A 20747-nucleotide genomic window follows, 5' to 3' on the forward strand; every position below is an offset into this window, starting at 1 on the left:
TTATTTGAAAACTGGTCAGTCTTGTGTTCTTATCAAGTCTTTTACTTAAAACATTAGCATAGCCTTGTGTGCAACAGTTACAACATATATAAATATTAAAGATGCAAATTTTCACTAAAATGTTTAGCAAATTCATGCCATCCACTTGAAGATATAGCTGCTGACGTGTAAACAATGCTAATGGTTAATAATTGGCCTCTCTTGGTGCCGTTTATTACACAATAGCTAGGTGAATACAGTAGGTGTCCGTGCTATATCTGTAACTATTAATGCATTTTAGAACAGGTGGAATCTTGTGTTGTCCAAGACAGAAACTATCCATTTTATATTAAAGATTAACCATCTAACAAATCAAACTAATTCAAAGAACATTTTTTTTTAAAAAAAATTAAATGAATGCTGTGGGTCTTGCTTTAGTAATTGCTTTAAACCAGCACTCACCTTCATGAAAAACTTGACAGGTGAAAATCACTTGAATCTACAGTAATCAGTATTGTGCAGAGGATGCAGTTTTGTCCCTTCGGTGTCATTTTGTCACAGGGGAGCTTACTTTTTGATTTTCCTTTATCAAACCTCCATGCTCCAAAAAATTCCAAATACATTCTCCATACTGTTTTTCATATGTGCTGTCATAGCAGTTTTTGCTCACTTTTTGTATTTTTCTAGAACCAATGAACTTCCCTCCATGAAGTACAGCTGTTCACATTCTCACAGGTTATGCAAAGGTCCCATGGATTCCACACATTTGCAGACTAGGATCAGTAATGTGCAAAAACAGAGATGGACACGAATTCCTCTATGCAACACTTGTATGAAAATATTTGAGGTACATCATGTGTGAAATCAAGCAAAGATGGGAAAGGACTGTTACAAAAGACATCGGTCCACCCATGTTAGTTCTACAGCAGTGTGAAGAGAAGTGGGATTCACAGAAAAAGCTTGAAAATAGGGGCAGATGTAAAAGTTATGGTTACTATAATTATCTGAAGCCTTTTGTTGTTGTTGTTCTAGTCTGGAAGGTGTTTCAAAAACTGTACCTTCAGTAATGCTTCTCCACAGCATTCTAGTAATCACAGAGATAGTACATCTATGTTATCAATACATTGTAACAGTTAGCTGATATTTCAGATCTAAGGATGATGTTGTTAAAACAAACAACCCGTCATCTCCAGAGTGCTGCACTTGCGGTCCAGGTTTTCAAATGTTTCCAGACAGCTGGGGGAAGCAGGTGAAAAAATAGATGCATGATGCACTTTAAACCAAGGAGGAGACTAGCTGACTGAAGTTGTGTCTTGAGGTCAGCCCTTGCTTGGCCCACTAACTTTCAAGAGCAGCCAGCATGTTTGAGATGCCCCTAGGGACTGCGTTCCACCTCCTCTGAAGCCCCCTTTCTGCTCTTCACTGTTTTCTTTGCTGTCAGGTCCGCCGGCTTCCTACTTGGCGTGACCCCTCGGCCCTGGCTTCAGCAGATCAGAACACAGACTCGCAAAACACCTTTCCAACATTAACTACAGAGACTTCGGAAGATAAAATGCCATGATCCAGTCTTTGAAGACTCGTATCTGAGATACCATGAAAGGCGTGTACAAACATACTAACAAAAATCCTGGTAATGTCAAATGCTGTCTTCCTCTTGGTAACTCAACTTTTTAAAATGCAGTTTGTTGAGTCCACAGTGGTACATTCTTGGCAGATGGCCAATGGTAACATACTTTGCAATTACAAAGTGTAACAGACTAACAAACAGAGACCCAGCTGACATAATATGGGGTCAAAGATGAAAGTCAAGATAGTGGATATGTTCCATATGTCTTGAGACTACAGTTACACGTGACAAAATCAATTGAGCCACTCAAAAAATCAGTCTTGACCTTAAAGGGAAAGTTCACCCAAAAATGAAAATTCTGTGTCATTTACCCTGTTCCAGATGTACTTTCTGGCTTGGAACACAAAAGATGTTAAAAAGAATGTTGGCCTCAGTAACAACTCACTATCTTTTTATGAAAAAAAAAAAAAAAAAAAAAAAACATTTCATTTTGAGTGAACTACAGTATACTTATAAAAGACCATAATGTGGCTAGAATCAAATCACCACTTTTCAACCATGTGATCTGTGTATTCATAAAAGATGCCATAAAAGGTGAACATAACATTAATTTTAATTTATTAACGTAGCCCATACAAATACTTCTGTTGCATGCAGATATCAAAAACAGCTTTATCCAACAGTCCTGAACCGCTGTTCTAGCCTGCGTTTCAGCATGTTGTAGTTTTCCTTGGTCCCTGGAGCATTGGGGTCCAGCTGAAGAGACAGTTCGTAGTGCTTCTTTGCTAACTCTAGTTTTCCCCACCGGTGATAAAGAACAGCTGCAACATCACAAAAAAAAAACAAAAAAAAAAAATACTTGTCACTTAAATCAAGAGAATTTTCAGTAACTCAGCACTGGTCCCCTGTGAATGGATCAAGAATCATAGCCACTTCACTTTGTTTATTGATTCAATCTCACCAATTTATGCCAGTATCAAGTAACATTGCAGAAGTCAAACTTGAACAAGTGTTTTTGTGACAATACTGAAGTGCCAGCGGGATGCTGTGAGACTAACCAAGATTGCCATGGCAACTGGCAACATTTGGGTTGATCTTCAAAGCATTAAGAAAGAAACCTTCCGACTCCTGGGAGAAAAAGGAACATTGTTTATGAAGATGCTGTGGTTTGAATGTCTAGTGCAGGTAAACTGTCTTTGAAATGCATAAGTATTTTGACAAATATATTTTCACAGAATCAGCGCTACATAAAAAAAAGAAAAAAAACCTTGTATTTTTCCTGTTTCCCAAGGACATTGGCGAGGGAGAACATGATGGTGTGATCTTTTGACAGTATCTTTAATGCTTCCTTCGCAATTAGCTCAGCTTGAGCCAGGTTTCCTGGAATGAAAGGTAAAACATTAAATATAAAATTTCCTGTTAATTAGTGTTCTTAATAGGGTTGAACAAACTCCTAACCCTAAGTATTATACTTCAGCATGTAACCCTCAAATTGTACAGCATGTTGAGGATAGATATGCTTTTACTTTTCTAAGTGATTAGAATGAACGATTTTCACTAGGCAGATGATTGAAAGGGCGATACAAATCCCATAGATTTATATTAGAGGCACCTGATCCATATCTTGAGACCAAAATATCATACAGACTTGATTGGCTATTTTGACTTGGGCCAGTAAGCAACACCCTAGCTACCAACCAGAATACCCTATTAAAAACAAAGCAACCACATACTGACCATGTTTACATGCACTTAAGAAAATGGTTTATTCCAGGGTTTTTGCAGAAAGCGGCATTCTGAAATGTCACGTAAACATGAATGTCGTTTTCCTTACGCTGCTTAAGGGATTAAGAGAAAGCAGTTTAACACACCTGGGTTTCTCCCAGAGAATGCGGCTTGTGTGGTCATGTAAATGCATAAGCTGTGTTCTTACAGGTTTTTAAAAGAATGTGCATGTGCGTGAACAGACCGGAAAACAAACGTCATAGGATGGAGCCCAACAAGTCAACACAGCATAAAGAATTCAACATTTCCGGGAGTATGGTGGGAAAAGCACATACATTGTAAACTATACCCATTTATACACACATATGTAAAATATCCATGTTTGCATATATGTGCTTGTACATTGGGGGAATTCCAGAGATATACATCAGAGGAAAACCCTACTATTGCAGTACAATTCCGCTGCAGGTCACGTTTTAAAGTTAAAGAAACAAACACAGCAACAACTCTGGAATATCTGGAAATGAAGCAAAGCAACGGAGAATACAATATTAAAGTCTTCCTTGGATGTCATGTTTGTTTTTAACACAAGCGTCCCGGTGAAATTACGTTACTGTACAGAAAACTGTTTACTGTCCGAGCACGTGTACTGTATACGGGAGTAAAGAGTCTCCATCATTACAGAAGGGCAATAAAAAAGCCCAAATTGAACATTTTGAAATGTTGAATATAAAATGTGGAAAATTATATTCCAAATTAATGTAAATAAATATAAATGTTTCATAGATAGTTTTAGATATTATAAAAGGACAACCACAGAGTGGTTTACTGTCATTTCTGTTGACTGTCCTGAGCAGACTGCTTTTGTGTCAGCGGTCTCCAGAAATGAGTTTTTCCACTCCACAAATGACAGATTCTTTTAGTTTCCTAATTAGAGGGCAACTCAAGGGCTACTGTCTTATTGATCCGGATGTCAAAACTCCCTCTGACCACAGACTCACACAGATCCTCTCAAACCGACTGGCCCTTATAACATTTATGAGCTACAGAGGATTTTTCTTCACAGTTGAAACCTAAACATGACTCATGTTTTATGTTTTCACACTTTCTCAATGCTTTTCCAGTTTAACCTTACAGGGAAACAATAGTAGGAGAAAACATCTCATATTTCTTCTTTCTTTTATTTTGGTAATTTACTTAGGAGTTTTGGGATCGAGTGGGGCTGGAAAATGCAGAGGGAGTAGTTGCTGGTGCCAGGGTTTTGTTGGCAGGGAAAATGGACCGTGCCAAGACTCTCCAGGGAGGGCCAACCTGCCTGGGAGACGCATCTGAATAAATGGCTTCTGTCAGGGAATCACGCCATTCTCCACACGGCAGGGAAGAGTGGCTTTAAAACAACACACAAAGCTTTTAATACATAAATTTCAAGCATTGTTGATTCTTGCTCTTCCGGTCTAATCATGTTGGTTCTTATGTCGGCATTTCCCAAAAAGGACATCCTCTGTTAATCCTGTATCATTTTGTCAGAACGGAAACTTGTGAGTTTTTGTAATTAGGAAATCAAGCACATAAACATATGGATATAAATGCATTTTACTGACAATTTGATCAACTATTCTTTAGTCAAGGTGGATGATGTATCAACTATTCACAATACATTCACAGTTATTTTGCTAGCATTATAAAATTCAACATCATGATTCATTGTGATTTGGCCATTAGTTTCCTAAACACTGTTATTAGACTCGTTTCCTGACCCTTCCTTGTCTCAGGACTAGCGAGTATTAGATAATAAAGACAGATGTTTTAAAGGTGTTTCTGATTTACACTTAAGTAGCAAAAACAGCATTTAGGGTTGGTGAGTTCGATTCAGTTAAGAGAAATAGTTCAAACTGTCCGTTTTCATGCACTGATTTAAACTGTGATTCAACGATTTGTTTGCTTCATCACTCAGAAATGTTCATGGAGGTGCCATGTAGCATTTTTTAACTTTTAGTAAAATATATGTTGGTAAATATTGCAGTTTATTGTATTGTGTTTATTACTGTTTTTACTGGTTTTCATAATTAAAAATGATAAAATACCATTCTTTCCTGTTTTATTTAGTGAAAAACACTGTAGAAAACATGTCTTGATTATTTTAACTACCGTAGATTGCTACTGTGTTTAGTAACTACACAAACATTTTAAATCTACTTGACAACAATTCTTGTTTGGTGGAATTTTTTTTTTTTTTTTTTTACCATTTTAAGTTATTTTAGAGAAAATACTGAAATATTAATACATATCAAATATTATCAAAAAAATATTGAGATATTATTTTTTTGGTTATATCGCCCAGCCCTAATTGTTAGATACTTTCTAATGTTATGCAATGTGCTCTTTACAGTATGTTACAAATAGCAATTAAACATTATTAAATCTAATAATATTATTGTGGTACTTGAGAAAGCTAAGTTGTGATGTTATCAGTCCCTTTAGGGTCTCTGACCAGATAAGGGACTGAGGACGGGGTGCAGAGTTAATTGTTGTAAAGGGTGAACTAATTATGCAGCATGGTCCCATGTGGTAGCGTGCACCTGATGCTCAGCATCTGCAGAATGAAAGTTCACACCTCTCTCTCTTGCTCTTTCTTTCTTTCTTTCTTTCTCTCTCTCTCTCTCTCTCTCTCTCTCTCTCTCTCACACACACACACACACACACACACACACACACACACACACACACACAGTTATAGGCTGCTTCTGTTCTTGGGACAGCAGACACAAACGAGAAGGCAGGAAGATCTGTTTACCCCTAAGGGCAGGGTCAAGGTCAAATTTAATGAGAACACACTAAGTTTATGCATACATGACTGCCCCTGTCTGGACTTGGACTACCATTGATCTATACTGCATTACTAAACTGTGATGTAGGTAAAGGTCAGCTCAACACACTCTCACGGCGAAATCGTAAGGATTCATACGACTTTTCTAAATTTGGCTAATTCGTATGATACCGTGCGACTGCACTTGTTTGAATTCCTATGACTGTCACTACAGCCAATGACGTCGCTGGACATCGTTTCCATCTAATACGCGACAATTACTTGCTTCTGTCACACACAAGAGCTTCCTATCATGTTTACACACTCTACTGATTGGTTAAGTTTAGATAAGGGGTTTGGGTAAGGGCATAATATTAATAAGTATGTCCTTAACGCCTCGTGTGTGAAACTCGCACTTACTTCCGCATTAGTCATCCGGGAGTTTGCACGTGATGAAGTCGTACGAGTTTGTGCGAACAACATCGTGTGAGACCATACGAAATAGCCAACTCATAAATTATGTACAAATTTTCATGAGATCGGGTTGGTCAGCTAGTCATTGTCGCAAAACAGACAGAGTGATCAGGATCCTAACACGAAGCGGACTGAACGTCATTCTGCTTTAAACATGGCTACTTACCAAATAAATAAATACTGTACATGGACATGAAATATTATTTTGAAATTACTTCATTGTGTGAGAAGAGAAGGCGAAGTGATACAAGGAACATGAAACTGCCACAGCAATATAGGAAACCAGTTGACTGGGACAATGGTCTATTATAGATCTTAGCAGTCATTATACAACATTTTTGATTGCAGAACATTGTGATTGACCAACCAAAGTATTTCAGAGAATCATGTAATAAGACCACAAGTATATGACAGGAAACTTTAAATTAAAAGGTTGTGACGATATCAACTGACTTACTGTTCTATTTTTTTTATCTAATCAAATGATATGTTTTTCACCATGTCATACCAGTGTTGTCCAACAGTATGACCATGTTGTTCCAAGCCAGGCTATGGTCAGGCTTCAGCATGGTAGCGTTCTTCCAGGCATTTAGAGCATCTACGCTGCGGTTCAGGTCTGCGTACTGGATATAAAACAAACAAGCTCCAGTTACAAACAATACATACATACACTGACAGTGACCAGCCAGTGTATGTAACCTCATAATTGAGTTTTAGACTAGTGCTGGGTTTCAATGGGATGATCCTACATCCTCCACGGAACCAGTCACTACTGCATTTGTCCCATCTGTTCAAACATAAACATTCAAACAGAGACTGGTTTCATGTATTCCTTTATTTACAGGCGATAAGGGTACTCCAAACAAAAAAGTTTCAGGCTGGAATAACAGTGGAGAAATTTTATTTTTTGAGGGGAAATTATTTAGAGAATGGGGCCAGGACACAGCACAGGTTGATTCAAACCTGTGATTCCCGCATGAGCTAAAGGGCTCAACATGTCTAAAGCATGCGCACTAACCAATAGGCCACAGCTGATAAAACTGTAGGAACAATCACATTTGTAGTAACACAAAAGTAGCATGTCTTTACCCTTTATAATTGCCAATATTTAGAACCAGGGACTGAAAATGTTTCAAGGAACAAAAACAAACATATTTTTTGGCAGAATGTAACTGAAATGGGAAAAAAGTCAGTTTCAATTGTTCCAAAGTGAACATTTTATATTTAAATGTTGGTAACAAGTTAATAACTTGTTAATTTTATTCTAATAATTGTTTTTGATGAAACCAAAGTTTCATCACAGTAAATGTTTGGACTTCCAATTCCTGTTGCCCAAAAAAAACGATACTTCTCTCTTTTTAGTTGAACATAAGCATGTACTTTGATCCAGAAGAAAACTGCGGAATCACACATTTCTTTGCCTTAATGTACGTTGTGGATGTAGCCCTCTGTGACATGCTGAAGACCTTTTATACGACTATATATAATTACTACGTTTACATGCATGGTTAATCCAGAAAAATGTTGAGGTAAAAAGTACATTTATCAGTTTTTTCCAAGTCTTCTTTGAATTATTGTTAGATATAATGCATTAATAAATATTTAATGTTGCTGGGTTCTGACCAAGAAGCATATCTGTAATTAAAACAAATTAAATAATAATTATTAAATGTTTAAAATCATTATTTTAATAAATAAATCATTCTAATGTTATTAACCGTTCTTTAATTTCATTTTAACCGGTTACAACTGAAAAGGAGGCAGCGAAACTCCGGAACCAGAATGAAAAACACTGTTTCTGCTCAGAACAAACCAAAATGAAAAGCATAGTTTTTAGTCCCCGTTTAGGATTGTATCTGCAGTTTCCTGCCATAATTAAAAAATTGCACCATGTTGGTTTTTACTTAGACTTGTAATGTGAACATAATAGGCCAAGACCAAAACCACGACAGACATATTTAAAATCTATTTTGTCTATCTATCTAAGTTTGCCTTCATAAGACAGACATTTCTGATACATTTCCCCACGATCTAAACATGTTTTAAATGTACTGAGGCTCATGCTGTATAAAAATTACAGAGAAAACATATCTCTTACCAGACGTCCCAAGTTGTAGTAACAGTCTGGGTATTTCTTCCTGAATTTAATCGCATTCCAATAGCTCCTTTCAGCTGCATCAAACTTTTTCAGACTGTTCTGCACAATACCCAAATTCATCCAAGCCGCAGCAAAATCCGGCCTAACCCAATCAAAGAAGAAGTGAAAAGGTTATAGAATGCCACACAATATTAAATGTTCCTTACAATTAAACAACTGCTAAATTTCTTCACTCACTGTATTTGAACTGCAGCTGACAAGAGCCCTTCAGCTTCCGGTAATTCATTTCTTTCCTTTAATATATTACCAAGATTGTTCATGGCATGAACGTACTTGGGGTGTAATCTATTACAACAAACAAACAAATACAAAGGCAGAAAAAACACTTATCTTATATTCACATAATTCAGATACAGAATCTCACATGCTCCTGATATATTGTTTCCAAACTTAATGCTAGTAGAGAGTCACAAGCTCTGTTCAAATTCAATTGTGAGATGAGTCTCTCGTGAGGTTCACTTAGGATGCTGCCCTAGAAGGTAGTATCATTTGCAGACAATAAGGCAGAGTTAGTATTGTGCACCATGTCACTGATGATAACACTGCACTGTTTAAAAAGCTAAAAGACAGAAGAATTAAGTGTTTTTGGCCAAACAGAATATGACAGACTCATGGTTTTTACCTCACTGCCTCCCTGTAGTATTTGACTGCAGCACTCTGGTTGCCTCTGTCAGCAAGGTTCTTGCCAACATTATAATGCACCTGTGCAACAAAGGAGAAAGACAGAGTGCTAATCAAGCTAATGAACTCATTTTTTATTTGTGTGCAGAACAATGCACAACCATTTTTTTAAATTAATTTGCTTTTCTCAAATTCTCTTATTTTGAGTGGTTCTGAGCCTTCTGAAGTGATATTGTAGGTGTGGGTGAAGTCCCTTTATAATATAAATCCACCCCCCCCCCCCCCCCCCCCACCACCGCAAATTGCATCTGTTTCTCACTCACACCTATTATATTTCTTCAAAAGAGATGGATTAAACCATTTGAGTTGTATGGATTACTTTATGCTGCCTTTGTATGCTTTTTGGACCTTCAAATTTATGGTCACCATTCAATTGCCTTGTATGGACCTACAGAGCTGAGATATTCTACAAAAAAATCTTCTTTTGTGTTCTGCAGAAGAAAGTCACATTTGGGATGGCATGAGGGGAGTAAATAATGAGAGAATTATTAAACTTTATTAACTTAAACTACCCCTAGTCAGCTAACTAATTACAAGGTCTGCATGGAAATCTCCACAGCCCGTCACTCTACAAAGCTCTATACATACCTCACCCCTTGCATGTTTGGTGTTAAATATTTTTGCTAATTTATTCTTAATTAAATATTTTGGCTAATATAATATATTTTGTCTACATGTTTTTTTCAAATTTCAGCTACCCAATAACAGTGTCAGATTGACACATTTGAACATTCTTAAACCACTGACTTAAACCAATTCTGCAGGTTTCCCTCCACATTTAGCACAGAAAATGTGAGGGAAAAAATGTGCAGATTTCATGTAGGCCTACCGATACTAGTTAGTCATTTAGCTCATGCTTTAATCCAAAGTGACTTACAGCACACACAGGTTCAGTGCTTGTTTTTTTAATTTTCTTTTTATTATTATTAAAAAGATTCCTAATTGACAGCTATTTAATTTTGTGTGTTGATGGTTAACCTGAAGTAACCGTAATGGATTTCAACAATGGAGTGCAGGTGAATTACTGTTAGTGATCATGCTCTCCACAGCGTGTGCATTCTCACCTTGGCATTGAGAGGGCAGACCGACAGGGCACTGGTGAAGAGGCTCTGTTCAGATCTCCACTGTTGACTGCGCTGTGCAGAGCGAGCCACATTCACACAGAGCAGCATTAACATGGCCGCTCTCAGCAGCCTCTGTGGTCAGCCCACACACACACATTAGACATGAACAAACTCAATGGAACATTAGTTACAGTGAATTATGGTCTGATGGTGGATATTAGGAGGTGATAAGTGGAAAACTAATGTAAAACAGGATGCATACCTTGTGTTTCCTCCAATTGTAGCTACAGTAGCCCACAGCATAGGCCAGAATGAGGCAGTAGCCCGCAGAGGACAGGTACAGCACCCGTTCAGCTATCACAAATCCCACTCTGAAGAACAGATTACTGGCTGGCAGGAATGGAATTACAAGCAGTACAAGACCAAACGTCAGAGTCCTAAAAGCATAAGAGAATAATATAAAACAGAGCCTGAAATTTCATTCATTTCTGAAAATGGGCGGGATTTCCACATTTTGAAGCCTTCCATGTGGATGATATTCATCACTTGTGGGGATGGGGGAGGAATAGTAGCCATGACAAAAACTGCATATCTAACACAGAGCTACTTTTCACAGTTTTTACCTCTACGTAAACACTTCATTAATGAAACTGTAGCAAAATATGAACACACAATTAAATAAATGCAAAAAATGTAATATTGCGAGTTACTGTATTAAAAGTGTTGTCAATTTAACATGTTCATTTAATTCAATTAATTATTTAAAAAAATATTTGTATTAAGTTTTGCACCCTGGCCCAGGTCATTTAAGGAATTTTCTCAGCAAATATTGATAAATGCAAATATTTTCTATTAATTTGTCTAATTATTTGCCATATCATGTCATTGATTTGATTAAATGTTTTAATCGATTGACAGCCCTCATAGTAAAAATGAATAAAAATCTAAGTATAACACCCTGTCCACACCTTGCACACCCACTGACACTACGCTCCGCTGTCTACACTGGAAGCATCAAAGTGAACATTCTAAATGAAGTGCAGAAAGCACTGACCTACTTTATTTTAAATCTAAATCCATTGGTATGAACATTTACTTATGTAATAATTTCTGTATCATTATTGTTGCGGAAACCGCTTATAATTGTGGTTTCAAACAAAAGCTTATTTAAATTAGTTGACCAGAGACCAGAAATATCACAAGCTGGCTTTAATGTAGCAGTAAGAAGTTATTTAAACATGTAACTAACAAAATTCATGGCAGAAAGATTCACACATATGATATTTGGTAAGTAACATTTTATTTCAGACAGGCGGGATAATAAAGTGGCTGGAGTGGCTTGATTTTTCCATATGTCAAAGCACCTCTTGTTTTGATACTCTGCTGCTCTCACCTTCTTTTATTACTGTCCAGCGAGCACAGAGCATGGCTTACTAAGCCTATCAGACAGCACCACAGTACAAGAGGCCAGACGATCCTCCAATCATTCGCTGATTTAATCAGAGGCACACAGCCCATTGACCAATCAAAACACAGCCACCAGGGACAGAGCAGCAACCAGGCATTCAAGGAGTAGTAGTAATTATAGTTCACAATCTGTCAATCAAAAAGAGAATAAGCAGAGAATAGGAGAGGAGCAAATAGTAATTTAAGGAGTTTGTGGAAAATATGGCTCAGTCCTTCTAGGTTAGAAAAGACTGCTAAAAACATGAAGATCAAGTATACAGTTTATTTAAGCTATTTCAACAGAACAAACACGACATGCAAAAACATTTTCAAATCTACAAATCAACGTACTGTAAAATAATCAAAAATATGTCATTACAAAAGACAATCAGAAGACCACAGCTTAAAGGAGTAGTTCACCTTAAAATGAAAATTCTGCCATCATTTATTTAAATTATTCAAAATTCATATGACTTTCTTTGAGAGTTGTGGCAGAGGGGACGATTTTCAGGAAATAAAGTCTTAAATTTTGTTTTTGTTTTTTTTCTCACTCAAAGCTACCATATGGCTTTAGAAGATTGGACTATTGATTTGCAGAAGATTTGGAGCTTGACAAGACCTGTCCCTCTTTACTTCCACTGCATGGAAAAGAGCAGCCTTGACATTCAGCTAAACTTCTCTTTTTGTGTTCCACAGAACAAAGTCAGTCCCACATGTTTGGAACAACTTGAGAATGAGTAAATAATGACAGAATTTTGAGGTGATACACAGTTAAATTTAAAAGAAAATGCATTATTAACAGCATCATAGACAAAAGTGCAACTCAAAAACCCAAACTGAGAGGCCTGCTTACCCTCAGGATGACATTCTCAGCAAAGGATGCTGGGTTATCCACCTCTGTGAAGGATGGAGGCCCAGTTCCCATAATCCTCCATCTTGCATATAAAAGAAAAGATCCACCAAGAAAGAGAAGAGCCAACCTCACGAGCAAACCGTTCCTCACTAACTCACCAATCTGGGTGGACAAGAGAAGCTATGAGCAGTCTTAAGATTATTTGGGTCAAAAGGGCAACACCCTGTGAATAATAACGGACTTACATCAGCTGACTTTCGCCTGGACAGCAGCCGGTGAGCGATCTCATAGATGTTCAGATTGCAGACTATGAGAATATCATAAGTAGCATTCACTCCCTGTGAATAAGGAAGAAATAAATGGGCATCTTCAATGGATGATCCAGTAAATATGTTCGGTGCTCAGGGGTAATTATATTGTAAAACCTATTCAAAGTGGAGAGTCCCTTAACAATTGTGCTCATAGCATAATACTTTCTTTGAGTTACAGCTCTTTAAAAGTACAAATGCATCCATTATTTTGTTTTGTTCTAAAGCAGCATTTAAAGGTGAAGTGTGTCAAATACTTTCTACAGGGAAATACATTTGGACATTAATTATTTATGCAATTAAGATTGGTGCACTTATTGCACAGAAATTACACACTTTCCATTTTAACAGCATGTTCAAATTCTGAAACATACTGTATCTGTTAGAAACTATTTGTTTAAGCTCAAATGTTAGCACATTTTCACTCACCAAAACCGTGATGCCTTGCTCCTTGCAGAGCATGGCTAGAGCACACAGAAGAATGCTGCCAATTATGCAAAACACAGAGAACTTATTATCACCACCTACAGAAAAATGAAAAATTAACCTACTACCATAATTCATGTATTTATATAAAAAGAAAAACAGATATAATCAGTGTGATGCAGTATCTGCCAATTAACTTTCACACAGTGCCATAATAAAACATATTTGAACATGTTTTAGTGTATTAACTAACCTTGAAATGCTTTGCAGTAAACTAGAAAGGAGAGCTGAAAAAACAGGGCACACAACAAATCTGCTCTGCCAACAATGCCAGCCACCTACAAGACAGAGAGCCAACATAGGAGATCAACTCCAACTAAATACTGAGCTGAAGGTCACTATCAGCAAAAACTCCTGAATCAATGCATTATCAAGCAGGTCAAGGTCATGGAATCCACCCTAGAGGCATTTGTTTTAAGAACCCCATCAAATCGCTTGACAAGTGCAGTTTTCTGTTCTTGTGTTGACGTGTTTCCTATTCAAAGACAACGTTTGGGCAGGGCATATCGAAGGGCTCGTTCTCCCCTCCCTGCCCTGTTTTTATATAGCCAAAAGACTTTAGTTACATCACAGCCACAAACCATGATTTGCAACTCTGTTGCTGGGGTAGGGACATTCTCATTCTGGAGTAGATTAGATTGGATGAAATTTTGTGCAGGACAGCATGAGTCATCAACATTGTTGGTCCATTTTCTCAGAAGGGAAAGATTGTAAATTTTAAATGTGAATTTTGTCACTGGATTAAAAGTCATTAAAAAATGATTTCATGGTGTCTTTAATAACACATTTTACACCTAAACAAGTTAAATCCTGCTTGTACTATAAAGGCAAAAAAACGGCAGCATAAAATATCTTTCGCCTTCCTTTCGTGTGTGAAATTGCCTGTATTTCTGGCAGTGCCAAATTAACAGCAGAGGCAGGAGGCAGCCCTCATTACAGTGCTGCAGTCGGCCCTAGCTGGAATCCTGGGGCCACCTTCTTTGATACATCCCGTAGGCCAAAGTCAGTGGTCTCTCTGAACCTCACCCCCTCCAGGTCCAGAACTGGTCTTTGTGAACCTGATTAAAGCACTGATACCGGAGCATCAACAGCCTTCATTGTGCTCGGATGCATCCATGGCAAGTCAGAGCGCACGTTTAGTAGCTGTTAATAGTCATGCCTGAACGTAGAACCCACCTATGCGATGCACACCAGCTGCGTGAAGCTTTCTTCTACATGAACCTTGTAATGTACATTTCATGCAACATCAGTGAACACTGTGATATGGGGTATTGTAGTTGGATATTGTTTACCAGACACAGCCAGCCAGCTGAATCATGCCTTCTTACTTACGCTTTCTGTGTGAACTGGGTGCGCAGCAAAGAAGAGCGCAGCCAGTAAAGAAGCTTTAGGAGAGAGATTCAGTTTTGCCCCTCTACCATCGTAAGCCAGGCCGCCAATTAATATTGCAAAAACATCAATCATTAGCACAGAAATAACACAGTGGAGGGCAATATTGAGTACGTGGAAGCCAACTGGAAACAATCCACCAGCCAAGAGGTAGTTTATCCTGAAGAAATAGAGTAACATGAACAAATCAGAATCATCAAAACCTTCTTGAACTTGTAAATGATTATGTATGTGAATGTAAATGTAAGTTTGAGCAGTGATTGCTAGGTATGGGCACCAAAAGTACCCCAAATCTCGGAAATGACAGCAATGATCGAGTATCTCAAGAAACTTTCACACTCAATATTTGCCTCAATATTAATTTTGGGATTGGTTTCCTGCGGTATCTTGCATTCTGACATACAGAAATTTGGATCAACAATGTACATTTTTAGTCTGGAGCTGCGCTCAGCAGCACTCTTAAAGGGACAGTTCACCCAAAAATGAAAATTCTCTCATAATTTTAGAAAATATCTCAGCTCTATAGGTCTATAAAATGCAAGTGAATGGTGGCCAGAACTTTGGAGCTCCAAAAAGCACATAAAGGCAGCATAAATTAATCCATACAACTCCAGTGGTTAAATCCATATCTTCAGAAGCAATATGATAGGTGTGGGTGTGAAATAGATCAATATTTAAGTCCTTTTTTATATACTATAAATCTACTTTCAAACAGCCCTCCTATGCACAGTAGAGTTCTTCTGTTTTTGGCCGATTCGCATTCTTCGTGGATATCGCCACCGGCTGCTGTGCAATTACAATTGATTTATTCTGTTCCTTTGCCTTACCCTTCCCATTTTTTCCCTTTCTCCTCCCTTCCCAGTAGGTGGCTATATGCATGAAGAATACGAATGGCTAAAAAACAGAAGAAATCGGTCCTCTCGTGAACATATAGGCTATAGGAGGGCTGGTGAAAGTGTAGATTTATAGTAAAAAAGACTTTAAAATGTATCCGTTTCTCACCCACACCTATCATATCTTTTGAAGATATGGATTTAACCACTGAAGTCATATAGATTACTTTTATGCTGAATTTATGTGCTTCTTGGAACTTCAAAGTTCTGGCCACAATTATTTGCAATGAATAGACCAATTGTGTTGGTCTATTCAGAAGTCTGAAAGTCATATTGTGATGGAGAGCCTGCAAATTTCTCTCCATCATGGGATTTTATTGTGTCTAAAGGACTTCTTTCTTATTTACTCACCATTTGTTGTGCAAATGTTTTATCTGTCCTATTTATTTGTTTAGTTTTTAACTCTCATTTTAACTCATTCTTATGTATTTATTCAATGATATTGTATTTAGGGATGCACCGATACCACTTTTTCTCTTCCGATCCGATTCCGATATCGGAAATCTCAGTATCGGCCGATACCGATCCCGATCCGATACCAGTGTTGTTTTTTTTTGCATAATCAGTTTAGAATAACTTTAAATTATTTTGTGGAACTAATTGGGTGTACTCTTTAATATGTAAAGAAACACAAACCTCTAACTACACATTATTTCAATATAAATGTATAGCTTATTAAGAAACACTTTATTATTAAGTAGTATACTGGATAATGTTGCAGCAAAATGAACAGGAATTCCAGTCTTCAAGTCTTCAGTAGAAAAGAAACCAGTGTTTTATTTTTGCCCCCTTTTTTTTCCATTTTTTTTTTCAAAAATGTTTCAACTTGTATCTTGGACTTTAAAGGATAGAGATCTCTTTTTTGTTCAATTTAGTTGTAAGACATCAGTCCACTTTTCATTCACACAGTTATTTTTTGGAACCCATTCAACTTAAATATTGTTATAAATTGTAAACAAATACTAATGATGACAACAACAACAACAATAATAATAATAATAATAATAAATAGTTATTAATATTATTATTATTGACTTTTAATTTTAATTTTAAATACAACAGTAATATATTTATATCGTGCACTTTTTAAACCCACACGCTTTTATTTTGACATTCTTAATTCTCCAGGAAGTCCTGTATGTGTCTGTTTGTAGGCAAGTTCACAGTAGTTTAATTCGCTTCTTATTCAAATTCTGGTAAAATGCACCTCTGGTGCCATTCTAAATGCATATTATAAGTGAACCGAACTATTGAGCATCTACATCTGAGATGCTGTTCTTGAGTAGCGCTCAAACGCACCGCTGTGAAGGCTAAAAATAGCCGCGAGTGCATCACCAGCCTGTGCGTGAGTTTGTGTAAACAGAGCAGCACCATTCACTAACGCGCTGGTGCTGCGCATACTATATATTTACTTATTAAACACAGCCTTTTGTGATTCACAGAGCTATAGCACATCTTCAAGTGGCTTTGGATAAAATGCACGAATCATATGAACTGCTTTAATGGTTTTTTATGGTTCTTTTATGTCATTTTGGAGCTTGACAGTAACGAACATGACTAACACACAGTATCGGATTTGGATCGGGCTCGTCGGACCGATACCCAATCCGTCTAAAAGCTTCAGTATCAATTGTGTATATATAGGCCTGCCTCCACTAGAGGTGCTAGACAAGATGGACGAGGAGTGTTTGGAGCACATGGGCAAGGTTGCTAGCGTTGTTTGAGCACAATATACTCCGGCCTCCATTGTTTAGGGAGGGGAGTACTGCTGTTAGTTCCAAAAACAGGTCTAATTTTTTTTTATTTATTTTTTTATGCAACCTTGTTTTTATGTTCGCTTTTAAACACTTATTTATTTGCACCTCCAACAAAATAAACATCTTTTTGGAACGCCATTCCTGCTTCCGGGTATGATTCTCCTCATGACCGCTCTGGTCCCTATCACACATTAACATCTGGGATGGCATGAGAGTGAGTAAATGATGAGAGAAATTTCCTTTTTGGGAGAACTATCCATTTAAAAGGTGTTTTTAAAAGTTTACCTATTTTAACTTGACACTTCTTAAAAAAGGTGGCACTCATGGCACAAAACTGAGAAATCAGCGAGATGCGATGCAACGGCCAAAGACGTCTGTCTGACACATATAAGCATACACGAGTACTTGAATAATATATCTGTCAAGTTCATGAATAAACAAAAAGACAAATATGGCCATCCCTAGTGATCGCAAAGTTTCTAAATACAACAGCAGAGCTTGTGCAATTTAAATAGTAAAGAAAAAGAAAACAGCAGAGATGTCAAAATTAAAAGACTTTAAAAGACATGGCAGCATTATAGAGTTCTAATGTTTATGGTTGAGTTGAGATAACGGGCCATTACTGATGCAAAACGATGTCATTCTCATTAGCAGCATGTAGGACATGAATTATACCCCCTATATAGATTCCTCACAGTAGCAGTCAAATGCCAAAGACCGTTCTAAAATGAGTTTGAAAAACGGCAATATATGCATCCAATTTTAATGTCAATTATTGCGGCATTCTGCGAGGAAGCACTTGGGGGACCTCTTTTGATTTCCCACTGAGAATAAAATTACAAGTCCAGCCATCTAATATATGCAAAGAGGTTTGAAACTATTCACTATAAGCAGGTTGGACTATTACCTTGTGTTAATCATCAGTCACACAGCAGTAACTGAAAGACGCTTTTGTCTTTGTAAAGAAGAACATACCTGAAAGTCAGGACGGTCAGCGGCCGGTAGGATTTATGACTGGAGTTGCTACTTAAGTTACTTCCCCAAAAGTCATTTTTCCAAATGTTACTCAGAGGAGTTTCAGGATTCAAATCCTACAATGTGAAAAAGTCACATGGGTTTGACAAAAATAACAATACATATTATATTCAGATGACTTGGAATATCACACGCAAGTCATATTTTTTATAAGACACTATAATGGTGCTTTTGCATCCTTTTTCAACTCTGAAAGTTCAAGTTCCCATTCTTTTAATTGCATGGAAAAAACAACCAGTACATGATTCTAAATTTCTTCTTCTAAATCCAAATTTGGAACAGCATGAAAGGTTGTAAATTGTAAAAAAAAAAATATATATATTATATATATATATTATATATATATATATATATATATATATATATATATATATATATATATATATATATTATTTATTGGTGGGGTGGTAAACTAATCTATAATAGAAAGGAAATCTATTTAGGCATTGTAAGAAACGCTGAACACTGCGGTCTGCAATTTATTTATTTATTTATTTTTTCACATATCCAGATGTTACCCACATAGATTACATGGTATCATACTGTAATCTCAGTGTTGCACCCTTTCCCCAAAATCATCTTTAATCTATATGCACTGTCAAGCTATAGACATGCTTTCATTCACTGTAGAAATCACAATTGACCATTTCAAAAACAGTGCTTGTGTTCAATAACAAAACGTATGAATAACCTTAACACAATGAGGACAATACCTTGTTATTGATGATGGCTTCTGAATCATCAAAGACAAAGTCCCCGTCATAGCTGTTTATGAAACAGATCAGGGCAACAAAGGCAGTGACCAGCCGGGAATGTAAGGGTCCCAGTTTTGGCAAGGGTATGTGGTGATCCCAGTAAGGCTCAGACAGCACCATCTTTCATGTGGTTTCTGTACATTGTGACCCACCACTGATTTGCAGAATGAAGAGGACAAGGGGAATATGAAAAACGCACTCTAGCACCCTTAAATCAGAAAGCAATAACATTTGAATAGTAGGGTGTATAGAATGGAAACATACCTATGCAATAGAGAGAGATCTGTTAGAAAGGATAGAATGTCATCATCTCAACTCAGTTGCATTATATTAAGCTGCATGGTTGCATACTCAGATGCATGCTTACAATAATAGCAACCGGTTGTCAGGGCGAGCAAAGGATACGGAATCGGAATCAACCATTCACACTCGAATGCTTTTCTAATTCAAAACAGGCAGACACAAAAAAGCGCTCAACAACGTCAACAAAAATCGTCTTCCCACCGACATGGACGTTTTGCGATGTGTAGAAGGCGAGCAATAGAGTTTTCAAATCCCCAACCTCACTTAAAGACGAAGTTAAACCTTCGAGAATGAGAAAATCGAGGTTTAATACGTGAGTAAATGGTGGTTGATCCCTGTTTCAGCCATTCTCGCGTGTTCTACTTCCTGCCAGCGCGCTGACTTGAATAGACGGTGTGGCATCACGTGACCTGAGCCAGCCGAGAGGATAATAAAGAGTTCAAACATAAAAATACTGTACGTCGCAATAGATGTAGTGCTCGAGTTGAGGGGGTATGCGAGGTGATGCCATCCCCCTTGTTGCAAGGAATACCAAAAAGCATCCCCCTTGTAAAACCACCATCCATCCTTACCATTCCCTTTAGATCAGTTTTGTTATGCATTACTTAGTCATTTGCATTAATTATGCAAGTAAAATATTTAATATTTAATTTTAATATGGGTTGCCACCTGTCCCGTAAAATACGGGATCGTCTCGTATTTAAAGATAAAATGATGCGTCCTGTATGGGATAAATACGGGACGCGATTTGTCCCGTATTTAAGCTGGTCAGATGGCGTCACGGTGAAATCGTTCCTGATGGATAATTTAACATTGATATAAGTTGGAAAATGTGCCTATATGGTGGGTAAAGGACCGTCCGAAAAGTTCACAAATGGTGTTAAAACGGGATTTGTTCTATATAAATTTAAGGTCAAACAATGTATGAATACAATCACTGAGTCATAAAGACAAGTACAGGTGAAGGAAGAAAAAAAAATACGTATAAACCATCCATAATGTATACATAAATAAGATAAAGGAGACAAATAATCGAAAAGATAAAAATATATTTGTAACATATAAAAG

The 20747-nt window shown here is 37.2% G+C and overlaps 1 protein-coding gene across 2 annotated transcripts; it reads right to left on the minus strand.

The window, feature by feature from the left end:
- Positions 1-2143: 2143 nt before the first annotated feature.
- Positions 2144-20048, minus strand: LOC127447713 (protein O-mannosyl-transferase TMTC4-like). 2 transcript variants are annotated; one of them, XM_051709749.1, is made up of 18 exons: positions 19641-20048; positions 19335-19530; positions 18562-18677; positions 14880-15096; positions 13741-13825; positions 13491-13585; positions 12999-13091; positions 12754-12915; positions 11848-12050; positions 10717-10891; positions 10455-10586; positions 9332-9411; positions 8887-8994; positions 8650-8791; positions 7060-7174; positions 2814-2926; positions 2605-2674; positions 2144-2367 (listed from the first exon to the last, which is right to left on the minus strand). In XM_051709749.1, exons 2-18 carry the CDS (start codon positions 19494-19496, stop codon positions 2219-2221), a joined length of 2217 nt encoding a protein of 738 aa, XP_051565709.1. In that variant the 5' UTR covers positions 19497-19530; positions 19641-20048; the 3' UTR covers positions 2144-2218. The 2 variants fall into 2 exon arrangements, with proteins under 2 accessions (XP_051565709.1, XP_051565710.1); XM_051709750.1 differs by lacking the exon at positions 10455-10586.
- Positions 20049-20747: the final 699 nt, after the last annotated feature.

Source organism: Myxocyprinus asiaticus, chromosome 11, assembly GCF_019703515.2.
Source record: "Myxocyprinus asiaticus isolate MX2 ecotype Aquarium Trade chromosome 11, UBuf_Myxa_2, whole genome shotgun sequence".
Lineage (NCBI taxonomy): Eukaryota > Metazoa > Chordata > Actinopteri > Cypriniformes > Catostomidae > Myxocyprinus > Myxocyprinus asiaticus.

Excerpts from the sequence above, each read along its gene's own strand:
- LOC127447713 (XM_051709749.1), bottom strand. The coding sequence starts at position 19,496 with ATGGTGCTGTCTGAGCCTTACTGGGATCACCACATACCCTTGCCAAAA. Across the intron at positions 13,586-13,740 it reads TTACTGCAAAGCATTTCAAG|GTGGTGATAATAAGTTCTCT; the intron begins GTTAGTTAATAC and ends ATTTTTCTGTAG. Across the intron at positions 10,892-11,847 it reads CTGGACAGTAATAAAAGAAG|GACTCTGACGTTTGGTCTTG; the intron begins GTGAGAGCAGCA and ends TTATGCTTTTAG.